Genomic DNA, 12,095 nt, shown 5'->3' with positions numbered 1-12,095 from the left:
ATCTATGTGCATACACTAGGACCACATATTACCTTGTATACATACACTAAGTACAATTCATCATTTCATAATCCTACATAGTCTCACTGCCCCACTGCAAACAGGTTGCCAGGAACTGCACGCCTGTATTAAGTACAAAATATTTGGCACCTCTGAAAATATTGTTTCTTCCAAATTTGGGTTTTTTGGCACTTCATAGTCAGACTGAAAACCCAAATAGATATTGGAGGCAATTGTTTTCAGATTATGTATCTACACCAATATTTCTCAACAACTTTAAGACATGAAAACTTCAATTCCCAGAATTCTGCAGTCAGACAATACTGGGAGCTGAAGTTGCTGAGGTTGAGAAACCTCTGAACTTCATTAGGGATGAAAGTGCAACACTTGCTGAAACTTGCCTGCTGCTGAGGCCAGTTGAAGTGGTGTCTCAGCATAGTTGTCTTCTCCACTGTTGACAGCAGAACCTTCAACATGGGCCCCTGCATCCAGCAGCAACTGTAAAGCAACAACAGGGAATTTGAAGAAGAAATGGAGGCGGGGAGACTGTTAATCATGGCATCTACTTTCCTTGGTTGCCTGTTGTAAGACCTACACAGTAAGGTTACTAGATGTGGAGTGCAACATTCCAGGTGGTCAATAGATGGCAGCAAATAATATTTTGTAAGCCTCTGCTACTCACTGGTGATTATTTGGAATTTTGCAGCCCAGATCTGATAGTTCTAACATACAGCGCTTTTGGAATTAAATTTGCCATCTCTAAAAGTTTTCTCAGTCTGTTTTTTTTTTAAAAAAAGGTCTGGTAATTTTCAAAGAGACAGCTGTATGTCAGATGCATGAAAACATAACATTTCCATCTAGTTCTAAAAAAAAAGTGGCAGATATGGAAAATCATTTGGAAATATGCTTTGAATTCAGAATTATTCCTAAATAATTGTATCCATTTTTGGATTCATGGCCTCTGACTTCTCAAATCTCACCAGCTGAGTACCATTCCATAAAGCTATTTGGATGCATTCTACTTCAATCAGTCTATTATAAGAAGATATGAAACTGAAAGAAAGAAGCACCCTGCACCTGCTTTTGTCCTCCTCCATCCCAATCCCTTCTGTTTTGTGTTCCTTGTCTTTTGGACTGTATGAGGCAGAAGCTGCTCTACTACTTATATACGTTTTCTACTTTGGTTTCAGAGAAGTGCTTGCAGTGAGGATGTCCATTGACAGCCTGTGTGTCTGTACCCACAACATTTTTACAAGGTCTCCAGAACCCTGCACACTCTTTCCCGCTTTTTCAAGCTAAGCAGCTTCTGATTTCTTTTACCAGGAAGTAAAGACAGCTTCCTATCTCCTTCCTTCTTCCTACCTAAGATTGATTTAAGGCGGGAAGGTTGGTTTATCTTTATACCTGCCTGTTCATCCACAACAGTGAGATGCTGTGTAGATTTTGCACGCAGTTGTCTGTGTCTATGTGAAATAAGTGTCTGAAGATTGTATGTTTTGTGTGTGTGTGCAGAACAGTTCTACATCTTTCAGTGCTTATACAAATGCATGTCAATAAATGGGCCCAATCAGGTGCCTTGGCACATTATGTATCTTCAAGCTTGTAAAGCATTGTCTATCCCAGTGAAACTATCCAAAAATTAATGAGTATGAAAGCAATGCTTTGTTTCTGAAATAATTGGTGGGGCTACTGCTCTCCTAAATTTGCATTTATGAATTGTTGCCAGTTTCCCTGGGACAAAGTCCGAGAAAGGCATTTTGTTTATTTATTTATATACACCTGATTATTTATTTTCATAAATATCTCAAGGTGAGAAACATATCAAACATACCTTCCTCTTCTTATTTTTCCCACAATGATAACACGTGTGTGTGTGTGTGTGTGTGTGTGTGTGTGTGTGTGAGAGAGAGAGAGAGAGAGAGAGAGAGAGAGAGGGAGAGGGAGAGGGAGAGGGAGAGGGAGAGAGAGAGAGGGGGGGGGCTCCAAAATGCCCAGCTGGCTTTGATGGCTAAGGTGATCTCAGTCTCCTGGTTTCTAGCTAATTGTCTTAACCACTAGACCAAGCTGCCTCTCATTGCTAGCTAGTTTCATGTGCTTTGAAATGGAGGCATATTTAGCATCAAATGCATAGTAGTGCCTCCCAGGCATGTTCATGCAATCTACAAAATCCCAGGCAAAATGGTTTTTCATCTTTTTAGTGATGTGTTATGGATCTCAGATCATATTCTTTTCAGGTTGCGTGTGAAACTTTAACAACTTGTCTTTTGCTGACCTGGACGACTGAGATATGGCCATGTAATACAGAGAAAGTGAGCGCAGTCCAGTGTCGACTATCAGGATGAACTGATGGGTATCGAGATGAACTTCCAGGAACCTGGGAAAAAGGGAGAAATATTTATTGGTTGCAATTCTTCTTGTTGTTAAGCTCCTAAAATGCATTTGAGAATAGCACTACCCTGGTAAATTGCAATCCTTGGAATCTATAGGCTGACAAAATGCCGAAAATTCTGCCAACGCCAATCAGTGTGTTTAATTCTTTAGACTGGCTTGTTGATTTAAAATGCACCTGCTAGTTTTCTTTAGAGTTTGTGCTTGCAGAGGGAAAATAATTTATTCTTTCAATTTTTGCATTCTTTTGCATTGTGATTCATAATCTCATCTACGGCAAGTATTGTTACTTTAGAATCCATAAACCACTATCACCATCATTTCTAAAAAGAAAGAAATTTCTCTCCAAACCTATTCAGCAATTATATGAACCTCAAAATACAATGTTGAATTTGTATCTACCGACAAAGAAATAAAGGGAGATTAGTATAGATCTATTCTGAGCTATTTAGCTCTCGTCAGCTAGCCAATAAATAGCTAACTAGCTCAAAATAGATCTATATTAGTCTCCCTTTATTTCTTTGTCGGTAAATATAAATTCAACATGCACACAAAAAATAGTTTGTTGCGAAAGCGATTGCCTGTGAAGAGGCTCCTGGTCTGGGACTGAAAGGTACAAGCAGAAACAGTATGCTCCGTCCTATATTTGGGTTGACTAGGTTGATAAAAACACCCAAAATACAATATTTCGTTTTGCAATTATTAAATAAGAATCCATACCCATTTACCTTTCTGCAGCTGCTTTTCACTTACCGGTATATCCAGATTTGCTCCCGCATCAATCAGCATTTGCACCATGGCTTCATCTCCAGCAGAACAGGCATACATGAGTGGAGTCAAACCCTTTAAGAACAAGGTACACAGCCAGTTATTTTATTTCCAAAAGCAAAGCTCAGAAACAAAACGTTAGGTTCTATATATTCTACATATGAACATCTGTTTCCTCACACTTTATAATACATCTATGTTATCCATGTATGATATACTTCGGCATAAATATTTTTTTGTTCTTATAAACATTGGAAGAAGAGTAGACATTGCATTAATTTCAGTGTAAGGATTTATATTGCTTCTCCTGCAGAAATGCTTAAATGTTGCACATGATTCTTTTCCTTCTCTTTTTTTAATCTGTGAGACATAAAATGAATGCATTCACACAACACATGAAAGCATAAACAGTTAATAATGGAAAATTGCTATGTCAACATAACACATTGGATTATGAATTGCCCTCAGAGCTGGCCAGAAGTGAGTTCCAGAAGACATGCTAAAACACTGAAATGACATTGGTTTACAGCTACTATATTTGCTTTGCAAATGTACTTTGTCTATAAATCTTTACAATGCCTTCATGATATCAGTTAGATTAAGGAGGCTTCTGAAATTCTTCTATTTCCCCTTACAAATTTAGTTACTGCTTTCTATTGACTTGAAGTCTCCCATAATGGGATGATGCTTTAAGGAAAAGGAGGAAAACCACACATGCACCCAGTTTTGTTAAAATAACTAGAATCAGTTAAATGCTCCTAGTGCTGAATGATGCAGAATATCAGAGTAGCCCCGAGTCAACCTGTAGTAAAACGTTTACATGCTGGTTTGGGGAAATACACTTTCCCCAATACCCCAATACTCTTTACATGATAGCAATAGTATTAGCAATAGCATTTAGATTTATATACCGCTTCACAGTGCTTTTATTCTAAGCGGTTTAGAGTCAGCATATTGTCCCCCAACAATCTGGGTCCTCATTTTACCAACTTCAGAAGGATGGAAAGCTGAGTCAACCTTGAGCCTGCTGAAATTTGAACTGCCAAATTCCAGGCAGCCAGCAGTCAGCAGAAGTAGCCTGCAGTACTATATCCTAACCACTGCACCACCGCAGCTCTTTTGCTATGTCTTTCTATGTCTATGATAGTTATAACCTGGACATTGGATTTGCTCATCTATGTCATGAATGTTACAGAACTGATTTTTATATACCTGATCATCCATTGTATTAACTCCTTCGGGTCCTAAGGCTTCTATAGCTTGGTTAATCAGATCAGTCCTTCCACAGTTCAACATTCGAAACCCCAGATCCTGCTGGAATTTTTCAGTAGCAGCCTTTGCATCCATTCGCCGGAAGGAACTAAAGCAGCATTCTGGCCTGTGGAAGTATTACAACCAAACAGAACAACCACAGTTTATTAATATTGTCATTAATATTACAGCTAGGGCCCTATATCTCAGCATGTTGTGATCTTGCATTCACAGATAGAATTATGTTTGTGGCATATTATTCCTGCTACAGTATTTGTCTTCCTCACTATTAATCTGAGGACTGTTTTACATTTGATATGGCAGAAATCTGAGGTGGCATAAAGGATTGTATTATTTCAGACTTCACATAAGGAGATCATGTTTCTAAATGATGTTTCTAACTAAAATTTCCTACAAATAGGCAATGGTTTTAACTCCCATTGTTGTTGATCATTTACAGGAAACATTCAGAAGAGGCATAATTCTTCTTGTAGACTGAAAAATTACAATCCTATCATTCATGTTCATCTCACTTGACCATGTGTAGATCATACCTAAGACAAATGCTTTGTTAACCGTTTTGTTAACATATGATCTTGTCTTCAACTCATCCCACTATGCAAGGACTTAATCATTTAATTAGAGAATTTATATGGCTGGCCACTCACTCTCAGAGACTGGTAGTTTACCACAAATAAAAGCCCAATATACAAACACCTTAATCCTAATTCCCAGACAACAAAAAACATCAATCTAACAAGCCACTTGATGGACTCCTTCCCACTCTGGGTTCTCCAGGCCTGTTGGCAAAACCAGGTTTCCAAAGCCTTGAAAAGAGTGTCAAAGTGGGGCCAGTCTAATTTCCATGGGAATGATGTTCCAAACGGAGGGAGCCACAAAGAGAAGGGATCATCAGATGGATGTTCTAAAGCATCTCCAGAAGGGATATCATGTGGATGCTATAGCACATAGTCCAGAAGGTAGAACAATAGGGTCCTATTGTTCTTGTTGCCCATTTGAAACCACTGTGACCATATCCATCCCTTTGGTCCCTAGCCATTGTTTTTAAGTCTTTTGGCAACAGGAAGGTCCAACTGTGCCAGACACCAATCCCTCCCATTTTATTTGCCAGATTTGGCAAGTAGCTGTGCAGCTGCCAGGCTGGGTGAGATAGCAAGAGAAGTATGTATGCATGCGAGCTTGGGGAAGGGCTCTTGAGACACAAGTTCTTCTATCTTTGTGTCAGGCTGAAATTACAGATCAATTAGTAGGAGTTGATCTGCAGGGCTGGATATGTGCAATTTTTACTTGGGTCCAGCAGGAAGACAATGGGTATTGTTTCAGTGCCCAGGCAGAATAAGGGTTGCAAGTGCAGTCAGCACATTTTAATGTCATACAGTTGCCTTCCATATTGGTGAATTAACTTTAGTCTTGTTGTGTGGTTGTCTCCCAATAGGTCTTTTATATGGATAGTTAGCAGAATCTTTTGACAGTTTCTTCTGTATGTGCAAATTGAGGTTCTTTGGTCTTTCTTTTTTTAACTGAGAGACCTTGATGAAATTATCAAAGCTTTTCTCTCTCTAAATATATGGAGTACTTATGTTTTAATTGTTGGTGTTGCATATGACTAATTTTGTTTTTGACTGCATCAGATAAAGCAGTTAAGGTCAGGAAAACAATATGGAATGATGCTGCCAAGATAGCAGATTGGGAAATTCCGATGTGTGACTTTTGTTTATTCTAAACTTTTGACAGAAATCCATTTGTTTCTTAAAAAGCATTTACTTAGATTCAGCACTTTTGGAAATGCTAGACTGAAAGACTTGGAAGAAAGAAATTTTGCCCTGTTAGCCTATTTCTGAGCAGTTAAAGAAAAATGCTAATATTCTGTTCAATGCATTTAATTTAGCAATCTTAAAAATTCAATTTATGAATATGTTTGATACTGATGCCACCTGACTGCAACTGACTCTTCAATGCATTTTTCTTCTTATAATAACTACTTTTCATTGTTTTTCAGAGAACCTTAAGAGTGCTTAAATGACTTTTTAGTAGCCATACAGAATTATTAAAGAGTTAATGATTTTAACTGAACTCTTTCATGCCTAAAATATACTTACAGTATATACAGCAATACTCCAAAGTGAGTATTCATAAATATAGCCTCATCGCCAAAATAATTGCCTATAAATATTTAGATTCTGAAGAGGTATAAGTATTGAGATTTTCAAGTGGTATTTAAAGATTAATATGATAAACATATGACACCAAAACAGCAAACAATGATTGTAAAACCGGTAGAATATATAGTAACTGAACTGTGGAAGGAAGCAGAAAGTAACTGACTATTTGATATTAGTTTATACCAGTGGTTCTCAACCTGTGGGTCGGGACCCCTTTTGGGGTCTAACGACCCTTTCACAGGGGTCGCCTAAGATCATCAGATAAACACTATTTTCGATGGTCTTAGGAACTGAGAAACCAATTTTATGGTTGGTGGTCACCACAACATGAGGAACTGTATTAAAGGTCACAACATTGGGAAGTTGAGAACTACTGGTTTATACAGTCTGTACTAGAACACTCCCTGCCATAATATTGAAGGTTCTTCAAAGAACAGCAGAACACCTTATGAAGAGCTGTGCTGAATTACATAGAAGGACCAACTAATCCAGATTTTTGTTTTCACAGTGGTCAACTACAGTGGTCAACCTAACAGCCATTGAGATGCTAGTATCCAAGTATCCTAGCAATCATGAATAATCATGGATCTGTAATAACTCTACAGATATTAATCAAACTAATTTTAATTTTAAGGTTTTTTGGGGAAAGGAAGAACAGAAATTAATTAAAGCTTTTTTTTTTGAGGGATAAGGAAAATTAAGCCTTTTTCTGTCCATGCTGTGCACCGAGCAATTCTCACTGCTGCAGGTAAGTTGAGGCGACAAACTTGTGCACGATTACTTGTGAGTCATTAGTCTTGAATATTATGATGATTGGTGATAACATTTATTATTATGTGGTTAATATTTGGTGAGATTCACAGCCTTTGGGGCTGGTTGGTAGCTCAACAGCTCGAGTCCTAACCAAGGACCTAGGAACTGTTAAGGTAACGTCGGAGGATATAAGTTGTTCCAAGTAGGGTGGTTTTTTGTGGAATCAGAATGTTCAAATCCGATAAATTTAGAATTTCCAAATAGCAAGGTAGCCCTTTAGGTATTGCTCCAAGGACTCCAATTACAATTGGGACAACACACCATTTCTTTTTCCACAGTCACTCAACTTCAATATGCAAATCCCGGTACTTTGTGATTTTTTCTTGCTGCTTATCTTCAATTCGCGCACCACCTGGTATTGCAATGTTAATGAACCAAACTTTTTTGTTTTCAACTATTGTTATAGCAGGTGTGTTGTGGGCCAATTGTCTGTCAGTCTGGATTCTGAAGTCCCACAAGATATTGCCTTTCTCATTCTCTAGAACCTTCTCAACCTGATAATCCCAGGGGTTTTTGTTGTACTCAAATTCAAAGTTCTGGCACAGTTTCCAGTGAATGATTTTATCAACTCGGTCATGGTGTTATTGGTAGTCAGTTTGTGAAATTTTGCTGCACTGATCAAATGATTAACTATCTCATCTTTCTCATTACAGAGGTGCATTTGCTGTTGGTGGTAACATGCTGAATTTTTGCTTTCATGAAATTTGTGACTAAGTTTTGTTCTTGAGCTGCCAAAATAAAGCCTTCTGTTTCTTTTTTCAGTACTCCTGATCTTAACCAGTTCCAAGTTCGCTTTTGGTCAGCTTTGCCTTCACTACTTTCCAAGTATTGGCCATGCATAGCTTTGCTTTTCCAATGTTCAGCTCGCTTCTCAATTACTTCTTTCTTGTATTCAGCTTTCGACTTGGTTGTCTTCAAAATGCCTCCTTTATTTACTTCCTTAATCATTGGTTCTTCACTTTTCTGGATGTAGTCATTCAAGCTGTTTCTTTCTTCTTCCAGTCTGCTTTACTTGTAGGAGTCCTCGATCACCCTTTGCTCTTGGTAGATATAATCGGTCAACATGCGATTATCCCTGCGACCTATCTGCTCACACAGGGAGGGGCTCCTTCTGGTGCCGTCTGCTAGACAATGCCAGCGGGCGACACCTAGGAGTAGATCCTTCTCTGTGATGGGCCCAACCCTCTGGAATGACCTCCCCCCGGACATTCGAACTACCACCGACCTCCGTTCCTTCCGACAAAAGTTAAAGACTCACCTATTTCAATCAGCTGGCCTGGCACTTTCTTAGTTTTACCTCCCGGGGATTTATTCATTTTAATTGGGTTTGGGGTTTTAATAGTGATGTTTTTAGGGTGAATATATTTATTTCTTAGTACAGCCTATCTCCCCCTCCAAATGTATTTTAAATGTATTTTATTATTATGACTGGTTTTATTTGTATTGACTGTACACTGCCCCGAGTCCCTTTTTGGGAGAGGGGCGGTCTAAAAATCTAAGAAATAAATAATAAATAAACATCACTTTTAGGGTGCAAAGCATGATACATTGTCATAAGCTTCCTTGTTTTTCTGTCCATATTGTCCAACTCCATCTGGGTCCAGTCAATTATTCCTGAATATCGAATCACAGGTACAGCCCAGGTATTTATTGCTTTTATGATTTTTCCTCTGCTCTGTTTGGACTTTAATATCTTGCGAATTCTTCGAATGTACTTGGCTGAAGTTGATTCCTTGACTTTATTATGCATTAAGTCAGAGGCCTCTAAAATCCCCAAGTACTTGTAGCCTTCTTCTGGTTTTACTGCCATTATTATTATTATCACTATTACTATTATAATTATTAAGAAACGATTGTATCACAGCGGCCAGTTGTTTTGCCAGATTTGGCATTGATTACTAGTCAGGCCCCACCCAGGGGACTAGGACGTCGTAACGTATTTTCATAATATACGTGCAGATCCAAGCAGTGCAGCCCTTTGCATTTGACTGATGGTGATTTTGTCAAGTTTTAACTGTTTTAAATGTAATTCCAGTGCTTTTGGAATAGCACCCAGCGTGCCGATTACCACTGGAATTACCACTGCTGGTTTGTGCCATAATTGTTGAATTTCAATTTTTAAGTCCTGGTATTTCGCGATTTTTTCATGTTCCTTCTCGTCGATGCTTTTATTATTATTATTATTATTATTATTATTATTATTATTATTATTATTATTATTATTATTATTATTATTATTATTATTATTATTATTTGCTTTATTCATTAAACATGAAACTCAGCCAACTGAAAATTCAAAAATGCATTACAAATACCATTGACTGTGCTAACGGTTGATACGGTTTGCTGTCAGCATCCTAGATATCAACCTAGTACCTTCTTAAAATATAAGCTGTTCCGAGTAGTGCAGTTTTTTGCAGCTCTTCTGGTGTCTTGCAGGAAGCTGCAATTTGTTGATGTATCTTGTAAAATTCTTGGATATGGTCCCAAGTGCCCTGATGACATTATTATTATTATTATTATTATTATTATTATTATTATTATTATTATTATTATTATTATTATTATTATTATTATTATTATTATTATTATTATTATTATTATTATTATTATTATTATATTAATAACATTGCACTAGGAAAGAGCAACAAATATGATTAGGGGACAGGAGGCTGAAACATATAAAGAACGGTAGCAGGGATTTTCGCCAATCGCGAAAAGAAGAACCAGGGGGTGACATGATAGCAGTGTTCCAATATTTGAGGAGCTGCCACAAAGAAGATGGGGTCAAACTATTTTCCAAAGCACCAGAAGGCAAAACAAGAAACAATGGATGGAAAATAATCAAGGAGAGAAGCAACCTAAAAATAAGGATAATTTTCCTAAAGGTGAGATCAATTAACCAGTCAAACGGATTGCCTTCAGAAGTTGTGGTTGCTCCATCACTGGACAACTATAAGAAGAGTGGACAACTACTTGTCTAGAATGGTATAGGGGGCCCTGTTTGAACAAGGGTTTGGAGTAGGAGGCTTCCAAGGTCCCTTCCAACACTGCTATTCTGTTGTTCTGTTAAAGTTTTACTGTTCGTGAATTTGGCCAAACAGTTTTAAAAATCAGTAGCCGCTGATTCAATTTGTGGAAATGGATTTTATAGTTTTAATCATCCGTAAATTTCTCCAGACATTCTCACCATTCTGTTTAATATGTAACCCCCTGGTGAGGTACGTTGGCTGAAAGTGAGCTAAGTAAAGTAAATAACTCAAAGAAAGCATACAGAGCATGGCTTCATGAATTGCTTACAAACCGCTTGGCCACAGAAGGCATATTTACTTTCTCCTTGTAACAGACTAATATGCTATGTACATTTGTTTCTGCTTTGTGTGCGTGTGTGCCCTGAGAAGTACTGAGAAGGCTGCACACATTCTGCACTGGGTCATGTGAACAGAAAAGTGGGGGTTTAAAGTAGAACAGCAGCATTTCTGAGTTACTGTTTCCAGCTGCTTCTCCTAACGTATAGTAATGCACTGGGGATATTCCCCCCCCCTGGATTTCTTTTCTCTGCAGTTCCAATCAGGTCCAGCCTATTAAAAAAACATGCACAATAATTGTTTTGCATGCTTCTGTCATAGATAATTTGCCCTGTTCTGTTCTGATTTGGGAGAGCTTTCCTATTGGCAGACAGATAGCCAGAGGGCAGATGGTACTAAACTCTTTTATATAATTTCCTTCCAATATTCTGTTGGATTGGAAAGAATAAAAATATTGGTCCTGATGCAGACTCTTCAGGATGATAGTGGTTATGTCCATCCATTGCAAGAACTGTTCACTTAATCCCATTCTCTGATTTCTGTTATTTAATCATTACCAATCTTTTCTTATTTATGACTGCTCTGTTTGATCAAGAATTTCTTAATATTTGGTTAAAGCCTCTTCAAAATCCAAGTCCACTATTCTTTCAAGGATATTCCTGTGTACATTTCTTTACACTCCGAAAAAACCTCAAAAGGCTATTGCGGCCTAATTTTACCTCACAGAAGCTACCGTATTTTTCAGAGTAAAAGATTCACCTCCCCCCCCCAAAAGAGCGTGGAAATGTTGGTGCTTCTTATACACTGAATACAGCCATTTTTGGCCTCCCGAAGGCCTGTCCCTGCATCCCATTTTTGTGAAAAATGGGCAAAAAACAGGCCGTTTCTCACCAAAACGAGGGTGTTTTTGTCTTCCCCGCCACACAGGAGCACTCTGCAGGCCTCAGCAGGGCTGGGGGAAGGGAAAAACACCTCCCATTATGGTGAAAAATGGGGATGTTTTTGCCTTACCCCAGCCCTGCTAAAGTCTGCAGAGTGCTCCTGGGAGTTGGGGAAGACAAACACTTTTTTTTTCTTACTTACCTCTTCGAAATCTTGGTACATCTTATATATTGGTGCGTCTTATAGTCTGAAAAATATGGTACTTTAAGGTTCTTTCTATGTGCCTGATCATGTCATCTTTAAAAGTACTATCCTTCAATTTTCTTGAACAAATTGTGATTTATGTTTGGGGCCAGGCATGGTTATTCACAATAACTCCAAGGGGGAGCTTGTCCCATTTTAGATGATAATTTTTTTGGTTTGGTAGTTTTGATTGCCAAGAAAAATGCTAAAGTTTATAAATCAACAGCTCATGTCCCTTCAGAAATAATACTGATACAGA

General features: G+C 38.1%; 1 protein-coding gene across 1 annotated transcript in view; it reads right to left on the bottom strand.

Annotated features, from left to right (window-relative positions):
- Positions 1–12,095, bottom strand: part of ABTB2 (ankyrin repeat and BTB domain containing 2) — a 144,587-nt gene that overhangs the window by 19,872 nt on the left and 112,620 nt on the right. The window contains exons 5-8 of the mRNA XM_081945341.1: positions 4,369–4,534; positions 3,142–3,231; positions 2,273–2,374; positions 402–498 (exon numbers count right to left, since the gene is read on the bottom strand). Coding sequence (XP_081801467.1) covers positions 402–498; positions 2,273–2,374; positions 3,142–3,231; positions 4,369–4,534 — 455 coding nt within the window. The remainder of the gene's footprint in view (positions 1–401; positions 499–2,272; positions 2,375–3,141; positions 3,232–4,368; positions 4,535–12,095) is intronic.

Source organism: Natrix helvetica (assembly GCF_964273705.1).
Source record: "Natrix helvetica genome assembly, chromosome: 1".
Lineage (NCBI taxonomy): Eukaryota > Metazoa > Chordata > Lepidosauria > Squamata > Natricidae > Natrix > Natrix helvetica.
The sequence above is the reverse complement of the archived record's forward strand: the minus strand, read 5'-3'. Positions and strand labels throughout refer to the sequence as shown.